The sequence below is a fragment of the Leptodactylus fuscus genome, chromosome 1, assembly GCF_031893055.1.
Source record: "Leptodactylus fuscus isolate aLepFus1 chromosome 1, aLepFus1.hap2, whole genome shotgun sequence".
Lineage (NCBI taxonomy): Eukaryota > Metazoa > Chordata > Amphibia > Anura > Leptodactylidae > Leptodactylus > Leptodactylus fuscus.
In genome coordinates this window covers 120,054,653-120,081,185 of record NC_134265.1, presented here as the reverse complement: position 1 = coordinate 120,081,185, position 26,533 = coordinate 120,054,653, and the positions used below count along the sequence as shown (strand labels likewise).

The 26,533-nt window shown below is 40.3% G+C and overlaps 1 protein-coding gene across 1 annotated transcript in view; it reads left to right on the top strand.

Moving 5' to 3' along the window:
• Positions 1 to 26,533, top strand: part of MYO18B (myosin XVIIIB) — a 456,489-nt gene that overhangs the window by 385,260 nt on the left and 44,696 nt on the right. The window contains exons 39-40 of the mRNA XM_075276574.1: positions 5,920 to 6,057; positions 6,219 to 6,404. Coding sequence (XP_075132675.1) covers positions 5,920 to 6,057; positions 6,219 to 6,404 — 324 coding nt within the window. The remainder of the gene's footprint in view (positions 1 to 5,919; positions 6,058 to 6,218; positions 6,405 to 26,533) is intronic.

Genomic DNA, 26,533 nt, shown 5'->3' with positions numbered 1-26,533 from the left:
ATTTCAGAGTACAAGAGGTATAGGCCCAGGAGAGGTGTTAAAAAAAGTTAAACAGTAAGGGCCCCTTCATACGGAGGATACGCTGACTGATTCGGAATGTGTAAACGTTCCGAATCAGCAGCGTTTAAAGCAGGTCCCATTGCTTTCTATGTGAACCGGCATACGTGCGCTCCCCATAGAAATTAATGGGCTGCTTTTTCCCATTCATTTCTATGGGGAGCGCGCGTATGCCGGCTCCCATAGAAAGCAATGGGACTTGCTTTAAACGCTTCTGATTCGGAACGTTTACACGTTTCGAATCAGCCAGAGTATCCTCCGTGTGAAGGGACCCTTATACTTATTTACTTCTCCCGGGCCTCCTTACAGCATCTGGAGCTCTCTCTCTGGTTCCTCTTCTGGACTGTTCTTGCCTCCTAGGTAATGGCATGCACCTAGAGTTACCGCTGAGGCCTATGATTCAGGTGAAATCTGGTTCAATCCAAAAAGGTTCACTCATCTCTAGTTACTGACATTGGTTTGTTCTACTGGAATAACCTCCTGGTTCTAAGTTGACTGTATCTAAGTCCCTTGGATTTGACGTGGCTTGTTTTGGCAATTCCTGTTCTTTCCAGGTTTGACCTACTTTGGGGGTTGCAACTTGAGTCTTGAGCAGCTAAGTTCATTCTGCCTTGTGGCAGGCTGTGTTGAATACCTTGGGGGTGTCTTAGACTCTAGGAACCAGAGCATTGCTGAATTATTGGTAGCTGTTTTATTTGACCCCTGAAAATCTTATAAATTCCTTGAAGCATATCTGGGAATTGCTCATATAGTAATTCCATAACACTTATGACTTACACCTGACTACATGGTTGTAAGATGCAATGTATTCCACTGATGTACATGACTTCTGTAGTTTATAGTAATTTATGGACCAGTTTCTTAAAGCACTCAGGTTTTATTACTTTTAAGGATGAAAATGTAGATAGCTTTGTTCAACATTTCCTTATCTGCAAAAGTACTGATTCATATTTGATATGCTGAGACAAAAATCTTAAACAGCAAGAATAACTTGTAATGAAAAAGACTATTGGTTCATGTGTTGCAGATAGCACTTCTCCTCAGGAGACAATTCCATCTCAGCCTAACATCAATTTATTTACTGCTTCCAGAAAAAATACATTTTCAGTTTAATGGGATTTTACTTAAAATGTTGAAATAGCCTCTTATTAGTACCCAGAAGTTACAGCAGTGTCAAACAATTGAACTGTTCTGTTCATTCTTTACATACAGAAATAATAGAGTTTTCTTTTCTTAAATATGATGTTAAATAGGAAGTATAGCCATATTGGTTGTTTACATTGGTGTCAGTGAGTCACTGAATGGAGTGTAGCATCTACTATATAGAGCTTGTGCTTCCTGTTAACGCTTTTCCAAAAATAGTTGCCGTAGCAATATCGGAAAAGTACATTTTCTCAGCAAGTAAAAAAACATTATTAGCAAACTGCCCGATTTTGATTTTCTAATGCTGTAGTATTTTTTTTACATTTTGGGTGACAAGAGTATTTACAGTAAAAGTTCCAGATCAAAGATCCTAGAGGTGGTCAGATCCTTCTACTCATACCTCTTGGGGAAGAGGAATCTAGATTGGGATGTTATGTAAGATTTCCTGGCTGAAACTGTCCCTGAATCAGGGGATAACATCTCTCTTGGTGTTTTGACACAGATGATCCGGAAAAGAAGTCAGTCATTGATAAATTTGCCGTCAAGAAGTCAACTGGGAAAAATGGCTTAACATCTGAATTTTATAATACCTTTAAAGATATCTTGGTTCGCCTCTTGTTCAATGAGTGTCTTTTCTTGGGCACTCTTCTGAGGTCAATAATGAGGTCAGTTCTGATCATCTTGTCAAAGGGTAAAGATCCGACCCTTATTAAGAATTGGCATCCCATAGGGCTACTCAATGCAGACAGAGAGATTCTGGCGAAATCGCTGTTTAATCGTCTGGTGAAGTATGCACCCCTGCTTCTTTCTTTGGCTCAGTATTTATCTGTTTTGGGACACAGTACAGTTACTGTTGTACATGGTGTCCCAGAAGCTGTGGAGCAGAGTAGGGTGTAAAAACCGGCTGAGTGTGAAAGTCTCTGGCTCGGGCTCAGAGTTTTTGATCTGGTTTTGATCTCCTGGACACCCTTCCAGGACCTCAGGAATCTGCAAGAGTCCTCGGCATTGAAGTTGCTAAACCTGAAATAAATCTTATCAAAACTTTCCTGCTTCCTATATTGATCTATTTGGGCAGTGCTTACCTTTTGCCAGAACCTCTCTGGATTTGGGTCTACAGTGTGTTCTTCTAGTTGTTGTGAGGGAATAGAATAAACCTAGTCCAGAAAGAGGTTACTTGCACAAGGAGGGGGTTGGATTTGGTAATCCTGTGATATTCCTAGTGAATACATTTCTTAAGACCAACATTGCAAACCTCTGGCCAGACAGTGCTCCTCCATGGGTATATTCCTGTAGGGAATAGTTTCAGCCTTTCTTCTAGGAAAAATAAAATATAGGATAATAAAAATAAAGGTAGGATAAATAAAATTTAGGACTCTCAGACTAACCTTAGGCCTTGATTTCTGGTCAGTGAGTTTCTGTGGTAGAATAAGTTGTGTATTTTGGAGAACAAGTTGTGGACATTGAATATTGTGTATATTGTATATTGGTGGCTTGAATGTGGTGGGGGGAGGTGGCAGCTAGGTAGCTTAAAGGGACTGTTAATTTGGACTGATAAAGCCGGGTCCATTGGACAGGATGATTATGATGGGGATCAGGCTTCACTTTAATAAAAGAGGGGATTGGTGCCGAGATATCGCTGTTTCTGTCAATATGCTTTTGCATCATCACAAATCATTTTACCCTCAATGGAGTAGTGGAGCACATAGAATTTACTCTGGGATCTTTAGAATTCTTTTTTTTTTTTTTTTTTTTTTATGTAGATTGGGAGCCCCACATAGAGCTCACAATGTACATTTTTCCCTATCAGTATGTCTTTGGAATATGGGATGGAAATCCATGCAAACACAGGGAGAACATACAAACTCCTTGCAGGTGTTTTTTTGCCCTCAGTGGCATTTGAACACCAGGACTCCAGCGCTGCAAGGCTACAGTGCTAACCACTGAGCCACCGTGTGGCCCCTTTAGAATTCTTGTAAATGCCTTGTATACTCTCCACAGGCAATTTGTAAATTTGATATGAACGTTGCTTTGTTTCAAGTTGTATATCTACTATGCTAGTCACTATAATGAATTTGGGATCTTGTTAATATTTTCCCCGTAGTTTTGAAACAATAGTCTATTTACTTCAAATCTTCTAAAAAATGAACAGTTCTGTTGTATAGCGATTTTTGCTGTATGTATATAAGGAGAATTTACTTCTTTAGAATGCATGGGTTCTAAAATTAGAATTAACACATAATACTCAGCAGTTTATAGTTAGACTACGTCTTTTGGTTTATAAAAGAACATCAAGAGGAAGCTTACCTACCAATAAAGAAGCAGTAATTGTAATCGGAGAGTTTTTGTTCCATGGCTGCCACTCCAGTGATTACTGCTGCTTGCGGGAATCATTTCCATGTAATCAATGGAACCTGTAATTTTAATCACTGGTCACTGGAATAGCAGGTTGGTTGTTAAAGGGAAATTACATTTATCTTCCTTTATTTTATGTTCATGTTTTTTGCTGTTGAGGATTAATACCCTGATTGTCATAGTTGTCTACAGATCTTTGTTTATTATATATTGTGCAACAATTGCCGACTGTCTACCTGTCTGCGTTTGTTTTCTGTTCAGACTAGAAAAGTGGTGTCACTATAGTTTCACTAGGAAAGTAATGGTACAGTAACCTGAAGCTCTTCAGACCAACCCTATGTAGGTCTCAATATATGCATATGTAGCCATTTTTTACTTAAATTTGCTAACACAATAACACACAACAAAGCCATTGAAAAAAGAATTCAAGCTAGGGCATGCAGTGGAAGTACATGACAAATTGGATCCACAGATCTTAGAATCTGTCAGACCCCATGATTATCTTTTAGGATTTTTCAGTGTAATGTGCCAATAACATCCCAGCTTTGCACAGAATCCTCAGCACAGCCCCATTCATCCTGATTGTTTCTGTCAAGGCACTTGATTGAGAGCAGAACTATGCAAGGAACATGTGTAATGGCCTGTAATATCTTCATTCAAGGGTTTGGTGGGATCCCATTGGTGAGATCAACATTATTTTCTAGGACTATAATATGGAGTCCCACTTTTTCTTCTCAGGCCAGTAACGTATCCAATGGTCAAATGGCCATGATACTGCTCAGTCTAATTCAAACGAATGTGGCTAAGGTTCAATACCAAGCATAGCTACAATAAAACGTACGGTGCTGGGCTTGCTAAGTAGTGAAGAAACCATAGAAATAATATCATAGTCTTGGACAACCCCTTTAAGGTTCGATATATCCTAACAATATTCCATAGTAGACAATTTTTTGTGCCTGATAGTCACTGAGTTATCGTAGTGCATTAAACTGATATATACGTTTTACATGTAATTTTATAGGTAGAGTTTGTTGCCATTCAGGTTATTTGTGCAGTTTTGAAGCTTTTGAGCCCTACATTCAGGTATTTTATGCAATTTTTGAAGCCAAACTTAGAATTAAAAACAGTAGAGACGCAGTTCCTGTCCTTTGTATATCTTGTTCCATTATGATCCATCCATGATTTTGGACAACGTGTCATTACTGTAAGGCTAGGTTGACACTATCATTATACAGTATAAGTTGCGTTGCTCGCATGCACTACTAGATGAGAGCAACAGACATGAAATGACAGATGCAGATAGCTTCCCCTCCATTGAATGTCCATATGCATTCATCCCAATAAAAAAAAAAAAAAAAAAAAAAAACATGAAGGAAGCTTTCATTAATTTCTTTACTTTTTTGCCAGAAAAGTAAATAATCATGAAGGCAGACATTGTTCGTCATGATATTTAGATTAGACAGCAAACAATTAATGGATCTGCCCTCCGCCAGGATATCTCCGGGTGCCTTCAGAATGTTGTTTCCTAGCCATAAATATATCAAAAAGTATTCAAAGCTCTCCGTTTGTAAGATGAATAGAATTAGAGATGAGCGAGTAGTATTCAATCGAATACCTCCCTGCCATAGGTATGTGTGTAAGTGGCTGAACACCAAGGGGTTAAACACATTGAATATTCGATGCGCTTAACCCGTTGGTGTTCGGCCACTTACACGCATACCTATGGCGGGGAGGTGTTCGATCGAATCGAATACTACTCGCTCATGTCTAATAGCAATGTGTGGACAAGAGACAACCAAATCCAAATGGCACAAATATTGTCTAAGCAATACAGACAACCAGGTCATGTGGTAAATCCCAGACGTTTCGGTAATAATCTTCTTCAGTGGGAATACCAGACCAGAAGCAGTTACAATAAACTTATATTGTAGAGGAAAGCTGTAGGCCGCTAGGAAAGTAGGCTCTCTTCCTTGGTAGTCTACACATTTCCTCTAGTTTTCAACTAATATGTTATCTCTTTAACAATATTTCAACGTATTATTTTTACATTGTAATAAGCTGCCTGATGGCCAAGTCCACCAATTTTGACTGGATTGGCCAACTATTTTATATGTACGGGGTGTGTTGAGTTTTACTCTGCCTAATCCCTTGTTCTCAGAGGTTCCTAGCAGTGGTTTGTTCATCTCTGCCTATTGAACACACTTTCTTAAGCAGCTGAGCAGAGTATGCATGTGTATCTGGAGAAAACGCTTTTGTCTGAATGAGCATTCACTACCTATCTAGGTAGCATGTCCACTTTAATTTAGAAACATTACTATATATGTTGTTTGTATTCATTAACTTGTTAATGTACTTTGGGTTCTACAGCTCCAGGCGGCCCAAAGTCGCATTGAATATTTGGAACAATCTATGGTTGAGCGTTCAATAGTGAGTCGGCAAGAAGCAGTGATTTGTGATATGGAAAACAAGCTTGAGTTTCAGAGAGCTCAGATTAAAAGGTTTGAGGTAAGTAATATTTGCAGTGTGTTGTCATGTCCCAGTCCTATTAAAGTTCATAAGTGTCATGTGGTTATGGCTGACACTGTAGATGATGTCATCATGAGTACAATGGTTTACTTATATAATCTTAGTATATTATTTCTTTGTTGCATTTTCTCTGGATCTAGATGTTGATATTGCGTTTGAGGGACAGTGTAATAAAGATGGGTGAAGAATTGGAAAAGGCAGCAGACTCTGAAGCCCGAGAAAAGGAAAATGCAAAGTATTATCAAATCCGAATGGAAGAGATGAAAGCTGAGATGAATGAGCTCATACAAAGAGAGATGGAGGCATGTAGGAGACGCGTGGAACTGGTAAGTGCAAAGCTTCTACCCATAAACCTTATAAGAGTATGTTAAATGATTAATGTCAGAAAGTGGCTACAAAGAGAATTTCTGTCTTTGGATAACTGGTTCTGTTTCCACAAATCTGCTAATTTCCAATGCCATTGATACTTAGATTATTGAAAACAATCACAGAACCACAAACAGTCCATGCACCATATGCTAATGTCTATGGGCTTAGAAGTTAAGGTCATGCATTACAATGCAGACCAAGGACAGCTTTCTATCTGACTGCTGGGAAATAAATATGAGTTCTGAGATAATTGCAATGGAATCTGAGTCTTTACAATATAATAGTTTGTTGGTGAGTGGGTGTTCATAATAACAGATTATCTCTAAAACCCCATTCCAAAGTACAAGTATCCTAGTGTACTTTATTACAGATTTCCAAAATTGAATCTGCACTGAAAATATGCAACAAATCTACCAATTCTAGACACGACCTGACAGTCTTTTTCTACAAAAAGATATATAAAATGTACAAAAAAAATAAATATTGCACCTAAAAATTAATAATATACCTAATATCAGTAGGAACAGCGCTTTTTTTTTTTTTTGGACTAAGTGTATTGGATAGTGCAACAAAATGCAGGTAATTTTCTTAAAGAAATAAATATATCAGTTTCTATCCCAGCGGGTCAGAATCTAATAAAATCTAATTTTAGAAAGCGGCAGCAGTCAGCATTTGTAGTGTTAAATGTTGGCCTGTGATTGCATCAAAGTTGCTGTTTGCATTTCCTCCAGTGAGAGCTGTGACCTTAACTCAATCTGACTACTTTTTATTACCTCGATTTGGAACACTATTCCTTGTAATAACTGATTGCTGTCAGCCTGGCGTATTAAACACTGGATGCTGGTATTAGCTCGTAAAAGCAAATCTCTTGGGCTAGCACACATTTTAGAAAGTGGAAATTGTTCTTATTCGGTCCATCAGATGTCAGTGGCTGCACAATGTCAGGGAGGGATGGGGAACCTGAGCTATGGGGTTTTTGCATTAATATGGTTGATAGATGGCATGCTACGCTTTGTATTGCACTTGTCAGTAGAAATATTATGCAGCATGCAGGTACATCTTTTGGTGACATGTTAGGAGAGAATATTTATTTCCTTGTGGGTGTTTTTACTTCCATTGTTCGGTGAAATTGCCTTCTCAAACTGCTTAATTTGCGTCCTATGAAGCGATAAACTAAGGCAGTCAAATACATTTTTACTGCTGCAAAGAAGTACGACAGCTATTTATTTAGTGACAAGGAGGCACAGTGTGTCAGGAATTTAGTTGAATGTCGACCAAGTGGCAACTTTCATTATACAGTTACAATAAACACAACAAACTAAAATGTTAGGGTATGTTCACACAGAGGAAATTGAGGCGGTCTTCTGCCTTGGATTTCTCTCCAATATCCAGTTCTATGTCAGGTCTCATTCACATCTGCATCGGTAATCCATTTGGGCGAGTCCGCATGGAGACCCCCCTGAACGGACTACCGAACGCATTTGCAAGCGGTGTGCAATGAAAGCACATGGACCCCATAGACTATAATGGGGTCCATGTGCTTGCTACGAGATCTCCGCACATTACATGTGGACAGGAAAGTACTTCACAATCTACTTTTCTGTCTGCATGACTCGTGCGGAGACCACACGGACCCCATTATAGTCTATGGGGTCTGTGTGCTTTCACTGCACACCACTTGCAAATGCGTTGGGTAGTCCGTTCGGGGGGTCCCCATGCAGACTCTCCGAATGGATTACCAAACGCAGATGTGAACTAAGAGTAATGTGCAACAGAAAGGTAGTTGAAAATTCCTCCAAGTGAACAGACCTTTAAAATGTACACAACCTATTATATGTGTTTGACACAACAGAACAAAAGCCATCCAAGGTAGGTCTCTGACTTTACTATATTATTATTCTTCTGGTGACCAAAGATGGTGGTTGCAACTAGACAAATGTTATCGACAGTAAGCTGAAGTACCTGATCTATAAAACTGATTTTCAGATATCCTTTAGGCTTCTCTGTGTTAATCAGGAAGAATTCTTCATTTGTAACCTCTATCAATTAGAAAGGTTTCAACTTTTTCTCCCCCTCTCACTCCGGAGGACCTACCACATCCATTCAGTATATTATACAGGCACCATACCATGCTTCCTTAAACCTGTGATGAAATAGCACAGGAAATGGAATACTTACTGCCAGATTCCACCACAGCGGATTACATTGGATTGCTGGAGATCTTAGCCAGACACCATTTTTAGGGTTCCATGTAACGCAAAGAAATTATGTATTCCTTGGTTTATCTTGATGGACATAAGTCTTTTTTTCAACCGTAATAACAATGTAACCCCTTTTCTATGTGCTTTGCAAAGACTGTATATACAAAATAAATCCATAAGCCAGTGAAAAAAAAAAAAAAACACTTTTGGGCCGGAGCCCCACTACAGAGTTTCACAGTGACAATGAAATGGATGGGATTCAAGCGAATACAATCCCCACTTTGTGTTAAGATGCATGCTGCTGACAAGTGGCGATTTCCAAAATCGTTGCATTGTGGACCGCCATGCTGGGCCTTAGCCTCAAATCACATGTAAATGAATTGTTCGGTGTTCCTGAGACACCGCTGCATCAGCTGCAGCACCTGTTTTGTCTGGGGTTGCCACTCAGCGTTGCCCCTATGAATGCAAATGAATGCACCAGTAGAGCAGTGATCTTTGGTGCACTGACAGTCTCATATGGATCCAAATTTGATATTTGTGGCAGCAATATTGCACTTTGACACAAAAGAGATATGTTCACTATACCACTAACAGCCTTTAAAACAACGTATAAGTGTTTTACAAGTGATTTCGGTGTGGGTAGATTTGCTTTAAACTATTCTCAGTAAGTATTATCCAGTCATATATGCAAAATTACTTTTTGTATTGAAACAATTGAATTCTTATTTTCAATATTTCCAGTATATTTAAGCAATGTTCAGTGCATGACAATTTATATATTTATAGAGAGCACATCATTTCCATACATTCTCTGCAAATCGTCCTCAGGTGACTCAACATGTGGACCCTTGACATGAAGATATACAGTAGTGGGAGGTGTAGTGCTCTCTGAGGCGCCATATTTTTTCCAGCACTTTATTTATAGGCTGCCTCTTGGATATTCTGTGCAGCTCATAATTTTGTCCTGAGCTGTATGTTTTATCTCCTCTCAGTTGGAGACTGAGGCAACCGATCAACTTGAGACTTGGCCCTGAAGCACACAAACAAGTTATGTTTCACAGCCCACTGGTTTCTACTGCAGCTCATGTCCTGTAGCCTGCTAATATAATCCAAATATTTCATTTGACCCCCTGAGCAATTAGATTTTCTGTTTTCAAGATGCTATTTTTTGACTCCTCACTAAATCATGTGACTGAGTTCTTTTAATGCCAGAAGTGCCATTACCAGTTTTCCTTAACTTATCAGTGATGGTGTATGTTATGCACAGGGCTATTCAAAGGCTTCTCAGAAACCTGTGGCGAGAGGTAGTTATATTGTTCACAAAACACCAATTCTGTAGATTCTGGCACTGTGTATCAGCAACTTGCTAGTGAGGCACTGTGTCTTAGTGACATGTTAGTGAAGTCAAGTCCCCTGATGATTGGTGCATAACTGTGCCAGGAAACGCGTAGGGACTAGGGACAACCTGGGTCTTTTCAAGGGACAGCTTGGTACTGCCCTTGTCAAGTTGGGAGCAACTGGGGATGAGGGTAAACTGGTAAGGGAGATAATAGGGTTAGTCCTGGTCTCCCTCGGGCGTGCCCTGTACCACTTTTCCTCCTGCCCTCTGAGAATGGTAACACCGTTTCAAATCATTTTTTATACCATATTGTTGTGACAGACTGGAGGCTTACACGGTATGATATCTCTTCTTTCAGTAATTCTTTATCATCTATCATCATTCTGTGTTAGCCTTCCTGAGCTATACTTGTTTAGACAACCATTGTAGGACATTATTTGGCATATTGTGTGGACATTGTTTTCTACAGGGACATTTTTAACATAGATTATTAAATGTTAAGTTTTATATTTGCATCAGCTAGAAGTAGATACAAGTACATGAAAGACTTTTCTTCATACCTCCGAACTTTCAAAGAACAGAAAGAGCAAAGGAATGGTTGCTGCAGCAAATTTAGCCCCACCCATTTCTACTTTGGCTCTGCCCATTCGCAGCCATTTTTCTTTGTGCCTCATTACAGTATAATGACCCTACATTTAATGTCATCCTCCGGGACCCCCACAGCCTAATGTCTCCCTTCAGCTGCCCCAGTTTAATGTCCACTTCCAGCTGCTCCCAGTTGCACACATTGTGCCTACAGCTTCTGGGGCCAGAGCACGCAGGGGCACAGTGGTGAAGCAGGAGCTGTCTGCGGATTCTGGGACAGTTGGTAGGCATGCTTTTCTTACATTAGAAACTTTGAGATTCACAGTTGCATGTTCAATCCAGTGTGCAAAGGAATCAGTGTGCAGACTGGAGTCTGTGATGAGAATCAGCCCCTCCCATCTACATTTACTGTAAGAAGAGTCCAATCCCTCTTCTTTCCACTCACTGTGAAGCCATCTCGCATTTTAATGTACAGTCATGGCTGTTGTACAATCATGACTCAAAAAATGGGCCGGACAAAATTACTGGCACCCTCAAGTTGGTTGCACACCCTTTGGAAAAAATAACTGCAATCAATTGCTTCCTATAACCATCAACAAACTTCTTACACCTCTCAGCTAGAATTTTGGACCACTCTTCTTTTGCAAACTACTTCACGTCTCTCATATTTGAAGGGTGTCTTCTCCCAACAGCAATTTTATGATCTTTTCACATGTATTTAATGGGATTTAGATCCAGACTCATTTCTGGACACTTCAGAACCCTCCAGAACTTCGTCTCTTTCGATTTCTAGGTGCATTCTGAAGTAGGTTTGGGGTCATTGTCCTGCTGGAAGGAATGACCTAGGATGCAAGCCCAGTTTTCTGACACTGGGCAGTCCATTGCAACCAGAGATCCTTTGTTAATCTTTGACACTACATTCTAGCAGCTGTAGACATGTATAAGATTCAGTGAGACCATAAATGTTTTTAGTAGATTCTAACTAGTGTGATGCAAGAGCTGTGATGTGTCCCCTCACTGCTACCCATCTTTCCCCTAATGCTGTTTTAATGAAACACTGAGCAGAGAAACTGCAGCGTCATCCCCCTCCTCCTCCTCCCTAGTATATATTTAATATCCTTTACTGTTTCATGCTAGCTAGATGTTATGGAGACCGAGGAGGTTTTAAACATTTTTGGAAACCCTGAAAAAAGTTATAAATAACATTACGTAAACAAAGCCTGTAAATTATTGTTTTCTATTATAATTGTTATCATATCATCATTTTTTCCAAATATTGGGTAGGCAATCGGAAGTTGAGGAATGAGAAGTGATACACGATTACCAATTATACAATCTCTATTTAGTCTTGAGGTTCACATATTTGTTCTCCTTGGCTATGACAGATGTATTTTGTGTTTGATTGTTCATGAGAATGATTGTAGGCTGCTGACATTTCATTTGGAAGAAAAGTTTAGTAATATATTTGTGTTATACTTAGTTTTCTCTTTGTTGAAAAAAAAAAAAACTTTTTGTGCAAAATTCACGGATGAAAGTAATCTTGGTTATGAAAGCAGGAGATGTAAGCAAATATCCGGCTCTGATATGAGAGCATACTGTGTAAATGACACTATTTGCATCAGCTTTGCTCCAAAATTGTCTTCTGTCACAGATCCAGTTACCGTTATGAGACGAAAATAGCAGACATCTAGTAAATTGGGATTTCTCCATGCATTATGCATGTTACTACCCTACCCACTAGTATCAGTTCAGTTTTATTCCAACATAAGTACCATATTTATCTGTGATCCATATTCTCATACATGATCTTCAAAATCAAGATTTTGTTTATAAGTCTTGATTCCTAATGAGATGGAAAAAGATTCCTGCTAATGAAGACCATGCAAACCCCGACAAAGTATTAAGGACGCAATGATCTGTTTTGTTTTGTCAACATTGCTTCGGCTCTATGATTAAGTCAGTTTATGCAAGAGCAGAACTTTCCCTGGGAATTCTGATCACTTCTACGCTCTACAATTAAAATAAATTGATTTTTTTTTCCCGCCAGCCACATGCTGAAATCCTCCAAAGACCAGGTTGATTTATATTGTGAAGTCCCGGACCTTGTAACAGATATTTTTCAGTAATCAATGTGTAAGTTATGCATTCCATGCACCAACTCTCAACTACAAATCTTCATGTATTCAGATCAGAAGTGATTTAGGAAATAGTATTTTATGCTTATGTGGGGATTTGATCAACCTCCTAATAACACACTAAATGAAAACATAAGCTTAGTATGCAACTCTTGTTACTGTAGTAAACTTGTAAAAAAAAAACAACTTCTTGTAATTATGTTCTAACCTTTGTAATGCAAAGTTTCTTACCTTGTTTGAACAAATGAGCGAATATATAGTATATTGTATTCTATATAATAAAAACATACTCCAAAACCTTATCACATTACATGGGTATCCCTCCCAGGTCCCAGACATAACAGTCACTATGGAGCTCAACAGTAAAGAGAACTCATCTGTTCTATAAAGGGACCTCGGAGAACAGGGACATTTAATAAATTATATTATTATTAATAATAAATAATTCCTATTAAAATAAAAATAGTAAGCTATACATATATATATATATATATATATATATATATATATATATATATATATATATGTTATTCTATGTCTATGCCTGGAAATTAGTTATCTACCTTTCTCCTTATCGCCAACCTGTGTCTGGTTCTATGGGTATGCCCACATGGCAAGGAAATTGCAGGAACAAAATCAGTTACTGAATTTGTGGTGAAATTCAAGGCAAAATCTGCATGTTATACATGTGATATTGCTGCAGATTTTCCATGGATTTTACCCTATGTCAAGGTTGAACTCTACAGGGAAAAACTGCAAAATAATTTGACATGTTGTGAATTTTAAAGGGAGGCTGTCAGCAGGAAAGTAGGAAATGAGAAAATCTCTGTTTTATTCAAACACAAATAAGGTGAAATGGGTTTTTGTCATGTTTCATATCTTACCTGGACTTTGCTCAGTGCTGTCAATTACTTTCTACAACTGCTGACTACTAGCTTTCCTGGGCAGAGAGTTGCCAATCAAGGAGTGGGTGGAGGGTGCTAGGCACCAGTTAGGGGAGGTAATCTGCTACACTGAATAAAGTCCAGGGAACATAAGAAACTCCCCAAACGTCCCAGAAACGCCTTTTCACAGTGACATAACTAAATCTTCTGGGGCCCCCTATATATTCTAGAAAAGGAAAATAGGTGAGTATAGTCTTTCTAAAGGGATGTATTAAAACATACTTCTTTATTAATACCGTTATAAAAGAATAAATTAGGAGTAAACAAATTCAAACAGCAGTGTCACAATGTATGTATAGTCAGACAGAATTAACTGGGTTAACAAAGAATTGTGGTCCAAAACCAGTTTCTGATCTCAAGAGACTTGGACACAACGCCAAGACCCCACATATAGAAACCCGGGAGGAAATTGGAGCCGCTCCCTAGTTTCACAGTAAAGTGAGAATTCCAACTATCTAAACCTCACATCATGCACAAAACAGCCAATAGTGGTAGTTATTCCTATATGGCTATTCCGAGGCTACCAGCTGGATATCTCCTGACAACAGGGCTCTGGATGATGATCAGTGAAGCTACAATTCTGCCTGGTGGTCTCATAGCCCCCTACTAAAGGCAACTAAATCACTAATATCTAGGCAGCAGCCCTGCCTCCTGACACAATAATAAATGAATACCTGACGCGTTTCAAAGCACTGGCAGAACTTGTATGCCAGCGCTTATCAACAGAGGAGCATGGGGGAAGTGGTCTAGGTATTATGCTGATAGTGGTCGAAATTGTGTATAGATTCCACCCTCCCACTCCCCCAGCGGCACTGATGTACTTGTCTATATTAAGTCTGTAACAGCAGAGGATATGAGTTAATTCATTTAGGCTGCCACTGTTTTGAGATCATTTTGTCTAATAGCTTTTGGGCAAGCATGCAGTAACCGGAGAGACCTGAAGATACTTTATATCACTAAATCCCCGACATTTACCGACAATGGAATAAATTTGTTTCTCTAACAGGGCTGGTCCGTAAACTGAACACATTGTTAATGTTATCTAAATGGACCTAGTGTCTCTATTTTTTTAATGTAATTTATATGTGGGTAAATATATATTTTTAATTGAGCATATTATTAAAAGTTAAGTTTTAGCTTTCTTCCTTCTTTCGTAAACCTTCAGTGCAGTCCTCTTATCAGTTCCAACTCATCTTTGGTTTTCAGAAAACAATAAATCTTTTACTTACCCTGCTGTGGTCCACCATTAAGTGGCACAACTGAAGCCTCTTCCTGCTGGTATGGCACAGGTAGCACATTGCAGTGATGTCATCACGCCAGCTGGGCATCACTCTCAGTCTTCTATGACAGAGCAATAAATACCATGAAAAACAGGCAGTGCTGATCGCTAATAGCATGATGCTATACCTTACACAGACATAGATAAATAAACAGGTGTATGGAGAGCTCACAACTAGAGATGAGCGAACAGTGTTCTATCGAACACATGTTCGATCGGATATCAGGCTGTTCGATGTGTTCGATTCGAATCAAACATCACGTGGCAAACTCCAAAAAAATTTGATTCCCCTCCCACCTTCCCTGGCGCTTTTTTTGCACCAATAACAGCGCAGGGGAGGTGGGACAGGAACTACGACACCGGAGGCATCAAAAAAAATCGGAAAAAGTCATTGGCTGCCGAAATCAGGTGACCTCCATTTTAGACGAATAGTGGATTTCAAATCCGGGTCATATGAGAATGTGAACTTTGTGACTAAGAGACAGGGATAGCTGTACAGGCAGGGATAGCTAGGGATAACCTTTATTTAGGTAGGAATGTTATTAAAAATAACTTTTTGGGGCTCTATCGGGTGTGTAATTGTGATTTTTGTGACATAAACTTTTTCCCATAGGAATGCATTGGACAGCGCTGATTGGCCAGAGTACGGAATTCAACCAATCAGCGCTGGCTCTGCTGGAGGAGGCGGAGTCTAAGATCGCTCCACACCAGTCTCCATTCAGGTCCGAGCTTAGACTCCGCCTCCTCCGGCAGAGCCAGCGCTGATTGGCCGAAGGCTGGCCAATGCATTCCTATGGGAATGCAGAGACTTCGCAGTGCTGAGCCAGTTCTGCTCAACTACACCATGTGCCGGTCAGCCCATCAGATGTAGCAGAGCCGAGTGTGCATAAGGGTTCTAGTATACCCTCGGCTCTGCTACATCTGATGTAGCAGAGCCGAGTGTGCATAAGGGTTCTAGATCAGCACTGCTAAGTCTCTGAATTCCCATAGGAATGCATTGGCCAGCCTTCGGCCAATCAGCGCTGGCTCTGCCGGAGGAGGCGGAGTCTAAGGTCGGACCTGAATGGAGACTGGTGTGGAGCGATCTTAGACTCCGCCTCCTCCAGCAGAGCTAGCGCTGATTGGTCGAATTCCATACTCTGGCCAATCAGCGCTGTCCAATGCATTCCTATGGGGAAAAGTTAGCTTGCGAAAATTGCAAGCTGACAGGGATTTCCATGAAATAAAGTGACTTATATGCCCCCAGACATGCTTCCCCTGCTGTCCCAGTGTCATTCCAGGGTGTTGGTATCATTTCCTGGGGTGTCATAGTTGACTTGGTGACCCTCCAGACACGGATTTGGGTTTCCCCCTTAACGAGTATATGTTCCCCATAGACTATAATGGGGTTCGAAACCCGTTCGAACACTCGAACAGTGAGCGGCTGTTCGAATCGAATTTCGAACCTCGAACATTTTAGTGTTCGCTCATCTCTAGTAATTAAGTTATATGAGAGGGTGTCAGGCAGAGTGCTGGAGTCCTGGTATATCTCCCCCAGATTTGACGTATGTCTGCTGCAGGGTGGGTCTTGAGTAGGCCTCAGACCCAAGTGTGAGTCCTTGGCTTGCTACTGTGCCATAAAAGGTGCAGAGCCTACACTTCAGGGCAGATCCTGGAAGGAGAGGAGGCTGCCGGGGTCTGTCCAGGAATACTGAGAAACTGGTAAGACCTAAGGGTCACACAGAGTTTTTTGCAGGTGGATTTTGACGTGGAATTCCTCTCAAAATCTGCCTGCAAAAAAGGTTTGCTTTTTTTTCTCACTAGTGATTTTTTTCCTGCTAGCGAAAAAAGAAGCCGCTTGCCCCTTCTTCCCGCGGAATCCGCGCTGAGACAGCCACGGTATCTACAGCGCAAGACTCACTCCCAATTAGGCCCATTCATTCAAGCGTAATCAGGAGCAGGATGTCGCGATGGGATGCCGATGCACTGCATCAGCATCCCGTCGTGGTTCGCTGCATGGAGAGAAAAGGTTTTCGCCGTGTAAAGATAATCCTTTAATAGTACCACAATGGGGGAATTTCAGTGATACAGTTTCATGGATGGTACAGTAGTATATAACAAGAGAGAAAACACATACAAGCTCATGGCAGATAGAGAAATCCTAGGAATCATAGCAACTAAAATGAAAAAAATACAAAGATCCACTGCAGGATCATTTAGTTCTCTGTGAAGAGTGATGTTGATAATACAGCCCTTACATACCCTTAGTGTGGTATTTGTTTGCTTGTGTGGCTGGTAGTAAGCCACACATATAGTTAGCCTTATCCTGTTTAGTTAGTGCTTGGACAAGCAGATTTTGTTTGATTTTTTTTATTTATTTATTTTTGTACTTGAAGTGAAGGTTTATTTATTTTGCAATTTTTTGGGTCCGCACCATTGCTGCTACTGAGCTACCTACCACATAGTTATTAACCACTCCAACTAATAGATATTGTTCAAAGCCAAGAGCCCCTCTGTACTACTGAACCTTAAATAAAATCCAAAATATTTCAGAATATTTACCTTCGGTAGTTTCAGTTGTGTGTGTTTGTCCTCAACAAATCTTTCTAATATTATGCCATTTCATAGGAAATGGATAAATTCAGTACATGACATGTCCTAAAACTAATAATAAGCACCATTCTAGGTAATGTATCACTTAATCCAAGGCCACTGGAAATCCTATTGTTTACCGCTGATACTACAGCAAAGGTAGCTCTGCTCCACTCAAGTCCTTGACTTGTGTTTGTAATGAGATTATACATTTATCAGATGTGTATCTTGTTTAAGGGAGGTGCAATGTTTCATTAATCGAATTAAGACAGGAAAACATATCTGCTTATAACAGCACTTCTCAGCTGGACACGGGAGTGGAATGTAATTGAACAGTATGACTCACGCAGATCTGAAGTTTTTCTTATAATGAACTTATCTTGTATCCTTCAAAGGCAGTGACCTTTTTATACTTTGGGATTTGGTCTCTGATCTTATTATCGTGTAGCACTTACACCCTGAAGATCAATACTAATATTAAGATATGAAACAGCGAAGACGTTCAACTTTCTAATAACAAACTATTATTTAAACCAAACAAAACATGTCAATTCTTTCCTGTTTATGCTTGTAATACAAGGAATATTTTAGGGCTATATCATAGCTCATTACTTGCACTTGAAACCCATCTCAGCCTGTGAGTTTATATTGAAAGGATTAACCTAGAACAGTGGTCTGCAGCACTAAAACGTCCAGCACTTCACATAGAGTCATAGGCTGGAGACTACAGCTTAGAATGTGTGTAAGGCAATTTTCACATCCACGCTGCAAGGACTTGGGATTTAAAGTTCAGATTTTGACCTATGAAATATCAGCAGTATTGTCAAGGTTAGCAGTGAGAGGGAAAATGAAAAGGGGAACTACACTGGGGTCTAGGAATAAGAGGGGGAGACATGAGAGGAACCGGGATTGAGAGCCATACTGTCCAGGAGGGACACCATGCTGAGGACAAAGAGTCAAAGTTATATCATGCTGTGAACTATCATGCTGGCATAGTCTGTTCTCCCGTGGCTTTTACGTCTGCCTGTGTCGCCCCGTCTCCATCTCCAGGTTGTGAGCACTCAGTCTGTACCAACACAGCCAGACCCTGAGCCGGTACAGACTGAGCGCTCACAACCTGGAGATGGAGACGGGGTGACACAGGCAGACGTACAAGCCACGGGAGAACAGACTGTGCCAGCACTGTGACCAGGGGGCCCTAGAAGACGAGACCCACTTCCTGCTACACTGCACCAAATACTCAGCTGTGAGGGCCGTCTACTACCAAAGACTCTCTGCCCACATCCCAGACTTCATATCTGCAGACGAGAAGAGGAAACTCTACATCCTACTGGGAGAAGAAGAGGCCACTGTGGAGATTGTTGCCCAATACGTGTCCAGCTGTCACCAAACAAGAGGAAGATGAGACTCCACGGACTGTTATACCCCAAACCACCCACCCCACCTCCCCATACAGCGGTCACCAACTAAGAGGAAGATGAGACTCCACGGACTGTTATACCCCAAAAAACCCCCTCCCACCCCCCCCATACTCTCCCCTTCGACTCCAACTCCCCCCCCACACACACACACTTTACTAGCTTTGGCAATGCCAAATATCTATTCGGACGTGCCAATAAAGCCTATTTGATTTGATTTGATTTGATTTGACTAAGGATGAAAGAGAAACCATGCTGATGACCATGATTTAAAGGGATACTATGTTGGCGACTACGAATGAGAGAGAAACCCTGCTAAGAGCCATAGTTTAAAGGGATACTATGCTTCAGACTAGGAATGAAGATCAAATATTTAGAAAGATGCCATGCTGGGGATGAAGAATGATGCGGCTATCTTGAACTAGGAAATGGTCGCTAGTGATGTAAGAAAGAGTAGGGCTCCCCTAATGTTGTGTGTGTGGGTTGGAGTGACTTGTGTACACTATCATTATTGTTTAATTAGTCCAGGTCTATGCCTGGTTCTGTATAGTATACTGATGTGATACCTGGATCTGTGTGGGAGGGTTCACACGGTGTAACGTGACGCGTGATGTGGCACGTAGACGCCGTGTGACCTTTTGCGGGCCGTTCACGCTCCCATTAATATACTGATGTGATACCTGGTTCTGTGTAATATACTGATGCGATACCTGTTTCTATGTTTCTATGTTTGATGTTGTAATATGTGATAACTGGTTTTGTGTAATATGCTGGAGCATAAAAGACACTTTTTTGGCTTTTTCATCATTATATGGGTTACATGCTTGTTGATGCTATTAGAAACCTTAACCTTTGAGAGGACCACCCCTATAAAAGACCATTTTTCTGGGCAAATTTGTATGGTTGCCTTAAAGACGTTTCACTGAACATAGTTCACCAAAGATCTGACTTTCCTGCTGTATTTCCAATATCATAAATTTACTCCACTCATACAATTCACATGTCCTGACCCTTTCTTTGTATGCTCACATCCAATAATATAAACATTTTGGCCTCTTAAACTGATATTCTCCTACAAAGCTCTCTCATAATTTGAGAAATCTTTATGTGCTGTGCCTCAGATCAAATCCAATTCTCTCTCATTCATCTCTAAGCAGCAAAAACTGCACAAACCTTGCTGTAGCATTTGTGAAAATGAAGGATTTTTGCAACACAGAAAGAGGAAGAAGCGGATTGATTGAAAATGAAAAGAGTCTAATGAATGTGAATGACAAGGGAAAATCACCAATATGGGAAGAAGAAGGCAGGTTAACAAGAAGATATTACAGACATAGAGAGGGAATGTTGTGGAATTACAGATGAAGTTAGACAGGTGAAAGCATAATAAAGGTAATAAAGCAGTGATAATGAGATGTTCACTGTGAAGTAGTAAGAAAGAAGATGTAATAAGGTATTGTAAGCACTTATGTGCTAATGTACTTCTGAAAGGATCATAACACAAAAATAATTATATGGGTTACCCATTACAAAACAAAACACATATCAGTTATGTGCTGTACTACTGGCAACATGGCTTCTATCTGTAAGTTAATAAGGAGTCACAGAAAGATGGCAATACAACTGCAGAATCAGACTACTAAAAGTTTATTTATAGTCTGTTACCATGGAGACATATGGCACTGCTTAGTAGCTGCAGGAGAGAGTGCTCTATAATCATTTTACTTACTTTACTTGGAGTATTCTTTTTGACTTTACATGGAGTATTTGCAATGCTGAACATGGGGCAGCTTTAGGATGAGCTTGTAAAATTGGTGTTGTCCATAGCTTGACTGTATAATCAACATCATCCTTAGCAAAGATCACTCTGCACAGAGAACTAATTGATCCTGAAGTCTTCTTTTCTTTTTCGTTACTATGACTCCTAGTATCTTTTCGCTCTGCTAGTCTGAGCTTGAATGTGTTCTTTGTTATAATATATTACTGTATATCCATGCTGTTGTTAAACACTGAATTTGTCAAGGTAGGACTATTAAAGGATTATCTTATTTTATCTTATTTGTCAAGAACATGGTAAGAAACAAAAGCTGCTCTGTGATTGGTTGCTATTTTTTTCATAGGGTATAATCACATTGGATGGGTCTGAAACTGGTTTTCTGTAGTGGGAATTCGACAGGGCAGAATTCTGCCATGGCAAACAATGTTATTTATACAATATTTCCTATTCCTTTTGTAGCCATTCTTAGCTTTGGCTCAAAAAAGCGCAACAAAATCTGCAACAAAAAAAAATGCATTTCTGCAAGATGTGGCTTCAGCCTAAAGTAATTTTTTGTTACTGTTGCACATGCCAGACCAGTATTGCTCCAAAGGACTTTTCAAATGAGATTATTTTCTGCTAGACATTTGGATCCTGTTTTATTAAGGATCCGTTATTGTATTGGTGCTTGGACCCTCTAATCCTAGATCCATCCCATGTGAACATACCACTATGACTAAGAGTTGAAGTACTCGAAACGCGTCAGAGGTTAGCCATGCGTATGTGAATTCAATTTTCCATCTGGGTATGTTTTTGTAGGCAATACCTTTTTTATCCACACACAGTATCTCAATGTTTTTTATGGACTGTACTATGCATTAATAAAAGTTAAGTTTTATTTTACTACTGGACTTTCCTTGGTAGCTGGATATACTTACCTTTTTGCAACATACCCTTAAACCAGGGGTCCTCAAACTACAGACCGCGGGCCACATGCGGCCCGCCGAGCACATCCATCCAGCCCGCCGGCACCGCCGGCAGGCGTGCATTTATAATGAAGCTCCTGGGGAGCTCGGGCCAGGCCATGGAGCGCACTTCACTTTACTTATTGGAGGGCACCGCTCCTGATGTCTGTGCGACCTGCTGTGCCTCCGGAGATAGATCAGGCCACGCAGACATCCGGAGCAGTGTCCTCCAATAAGTAAAGTGAAGTTCGCTGTGTCCATGGCCTGACCCAATATAGTCAGTTGCGCCCCTCCGCCTACGCCCCTCCACGTCACTTCGTCACTCAAGTCACCATAGCAATGACCTGACCTGACGCAGCCCAAATTACAGTGAGCAAAGCCCCTGCTACAGTTTGCTGCCTTCCTGGATCCCAGACGTTACCTGTGCCCCTTTAAGTAAGCACTATAATCTCTTACTGAAGGATAAATAACACCTCAGGTGGCGTTCACACTTGTGCTCAGTGTCCACTGTGTGCATTCCGTCGGGCTTCCGTCTTCAGCCCAGGCGAAACTGGACAGGGGACGGAAACCCGGTGGTCAGCTTTAAAACCCATTTAATTGAATGGGTTTATAAAGGTGACCGCCGGTGTCCGCCTGTGGCCTGTTCACAGGGAAACCGTTTTTTTAGTCGGACATGCAGGATTTTGTGTCCCGCTAAAAAAAAAATGGTTTCCCCGTGTACAGGCGGACACCGGTGGTCACCTTTACAAACCCATTCAATTAAATGGGTTTTAAAGATGACCGCTGGGTTTCGGTCCCCTGCCCAGTTTCGCCGGGGCTGAAGACGGAAACCCGATGAAATGCACACACTAGATACCGAGCACAAGTGTGTATGCCCCCCTGAGATTCAAAATTGAGTGTCCCTCTCCACCCCACTGACACCAGGTTCACACCTGCATTTGGGTTTCCCTTCAGGGGGTCAGCTCAGAGAACCCCTGAAAAGAAAGTTAATCTGCTTAAAATAGTATTTATCCCCTGAAGTCTGCGGACCCCATATAGACTATAATGGGGTCCGCCGGGTTTCTGCCCAAAAAGAGCAAAAAAATGCGGAAAGAGAAGTCCTTCTTGCAGGCTAAAAAGAAGGGGGTCATATACTGTGTGGAGAGAGAGAAAAAGGGTATCATATATTGTGTGGGGAGCCAGAACAAGGGGATCATGTACCGTGTGGTGGGCCAGGAAAAGGGGGTCATATACTATGTATGGGACCAGAAAAAAAGGGGGCCATTTATTGTGCGGCGCGGGCAGATAAAGGGGGTCTTATTGGGTCGTGTGTAAAAAAAAAAAAGGGAGTTATTTATTGTGGGGGGCAGAAAAAGGGTTGTTTTTGATCTGCCAATGGGAGGGGGAGTGTCCAAATTAGGGGGGGCTATAATGCGGGTTGCCTAGTTCGCCTCAAGCAGGAGAGACGTTAGGTTCACCCCTGCCTGCTACATATTTTGCCACCGCTGCCTGTCCTGCTTAGTAGCCGTCCTGTCCCTGACCTGCAGTGTGCATACACAGTAAGTAAGCGGACATTTTCTTGTGGCCTGTGGGCATGCGCACTCGACTCTGCCCAATGCCTAGAAGTTTGAAACCAGCTCCGGAAGAAGATACATGAAGAGCCCGTTCCTGAAGAAGATAGAGGCGGCACTGGAGATTTCTCTCACAGCATTGGGGACACCCCCAGTGCTGTTTCAGCACTGGGGCCCGCCCCCAGTGCTGCAAGAGAACTAATTTGCATACAGACTGAAACCGGGATTTCTACCAAATGGTGGTGCAGAGAAGACATCTAAAGGTAGGAGAAGAATAGGCTTAAGGCTATTCCTACGTGTTATCGAGAAAAAATGTGATATTAATGATAGGATCCCTTTAAACTATATTTCGGCCCTCCAATGGTCCGAGGGACAGTGAACTGGCCCCGTGTTTAAAAAGTTTGAGGACCCCTGCCTTAGACTGTTATAAATCTCCCTTATAATTTTAAAGCAAACTGAAGTGTCTTTTGTTAACTATGATGTGGATAACAGTGGGACATAAGGTGCTACCCATGCTTATTGTGGTTTTCTAAGCTTTCTTATACTCTGTAATTGTAGAACTGACCACTTCTATGCTGGCGTCTGGCTTTTTATCACTATAATTATGTAAGCCATGCTGTGAGTAAAGAGAATAGTATAATGTAATCTTTATACCCACTAGCATCTTGGGAAATCAATATTTTCAACTAAAAATAAATAGAATGCATTTTATGTAATCCAAGAGCAATTCAATTTGTACCACATAAGTGGCTGAGTCTGCATATTGTGCGGAAAAGGGCTGATCTAATATGTAACAAATAAGATATTGCGTTTTGTGAGAGGCAATGGTCCTAAAGCTAACACTAAAGGAAGATTTGAAATAATATATACCTGTATACAGATATAGCAGAGCTAACCTGAAATGCAGTTAAACTGCTGCAGCGTGATTTCATGAAAGAAAAAAAAATAAAATAAGCATACCCTCTTTGAATTCTTTAGTTTTACATATCTAAAAAATTTTTTTAGAAAAATCTAAACCTCAGATGAACAAAGCTGATGTTCTTAGGAGTTTATACACAGTGAATGGAGCAGGAAACAAATAGCTCCGTTCTCTGTGTAGTGGCCAAACCAGGTTACTGCAGATCAGCTTCCGTTTACTTGAATAAGAGAGCTAATCTGGAGTAAGTTGTTTAGTTAGACAGAAAAAATCTTTAGACTGTCTGTAAAGTTAAACTTTCATTGGTCCATGAAATAAAATTACTGGTGAGAGTGGGTGATACTGTTTATTGTAGTCACACCTAAACCTGGAGCATTTGGGCATTATGTTACCTCAGTGTCAACCAATTCCCACTTTTCCAATTTACTGCCTTTATGTGACCAATCTGAATGCTACAGTATTTGTGTCAAATAGTTACCATGTGAAGGATATGTATGAGCTACACCATTTCCATAACTTGTGATTTTTGGAAACAGCATAGCTTGTTTCATAATGATTTAGTACTTTTTCTGCACCAGAATCCACATGGAAAACATGCAAATTTTTTTGCAAAAAGTCTTCCATTGACTTCAATAACAAATCACAACATCTATTAAACAGGCACATTTTTTACTTTACAAGGTTTTTCAAAAAAAGAACTGATATGTCAATTATTTTTGTGGAGTACATGTCCCTAGTTTAGTAAAAGTCAATGCAAGGACAAAGAAAATTTGTCAACACATCATAAAAAACATGGGAAAAAAATGAGTCCATTACAAAAACCTCATGTTTCGTGTGAATTTCGTGGGATTTACATGAAACAGCTCCAAGGGGGGGCTCTTGGGAATATATTATATTGTGTATTATAATGTTTGGGGCCACTGTGGAGGATATAATACTGTGAGGGCCACTATGAATCATATTATACTGTTTTGGGACCACTGAACAGTATATTACACTATGCGGTAGCCATTGTTCAGCATATTATACTATGGGGATCATTGTGGAGCATATTATACTGTCTTAGGGTCATTGTGGAGCATATTATACTGTGTTGTGACCACTGTGGAGAATATTATACTGTGTGGGGGCCACTGTGCAGCATGTTATACTGTGTGGGGCCCCTTCACTATTCTAATAACACACCATCTATGTTAAAGTAACCGTGCACTATTATTATAGGCTGTAATAACATTGTATGGTGATTATTAAACAGATATTGTGCAACGTAAACAGTGAAGGAGTACCGGCTCTCTCAAAAGCACCATAATATCTTCAAACAGCTGATCAACAGGGGCCTTGAGTGTTACTGATCTCTTAGACTGTTAGGACCCTGCAGATCAACTGTATCCCACATCACGCAGCTCTCAGTATTGTTTACGTGCGGGTGCTGCTCACTGTATTCTTGATAACCATAATTGTGGGTACTAAAGCTTTATCCCTTTCAAAAATCTGATATACTGCTGCAGCACCCATAACCATCATGTGCATGAGGCCTAGTAGCTGAGTGGTAATTCTTCTTTGCTCTCTCTACCCAGTGGCTCCTGGTGAGAATTTCAACTAGAAAAGTATAAACAATAGCTGTATGAAGCCTTTCAAGTGAAATACTGAAAAGAACATTACTAGAACATTTTAGTTGTGGAGTGCTGTGCATTCCTTTGTTATCAATGTAGAATGAAATGGGGAAAAAAATAAAATGGTTTAAAAGAATAACAAAATTCCATATACGGTAATTGGGCAAACACTTGCAAAGAGAACAAAGCTCAGAATGTTTCACGTCTTTTTTTTTCTTTTCTTATTTTTTTTTTTAATTCCCTTTAGTGCTCAAAGGTTTATTCTGCACAACAGGTATTCTTACAAATAGATTTCTCACTATAAATTGCATTACAAGATGTTAACTTGGCACATTGCGCAAAGTGAAATAGCAGCATCCAATAATCCTGTACAAATTTTATTACGTGATAAAATGTTTGCTTTCAGTTGTCTTCAACCTCAGGGATGTTTTACGAGTACTGAATTCCCAGGCATAAAATATGAAACTTGATTTGCTAAAGCAAATATTTAACAGCTGTTTTTATTTAAAATGTAAAAATGTGCGGAAAAACCGTGACAAATAAAACCATGGTCCATGCAGAAGCTATCCTTACTAATTGTGGAAAATTGGAATTGAACTAAAGCAAATATATCTTGTAAAGCTGTGCGCATGGTGTTATACTATGGCACACACATATTAATAATTAAAATATTATGCCACGATTCTAGCTCAGTTTTCCCCAAAAACTGTTGTAAATGTTTTCTACCGCATTTATCAATGGGCGTGGTTTATTGGGAATCAGATGTGTCCAAAGACGTGAAACTGTGTGCCAAAAAATTTTCACTAAAATTTTTGAA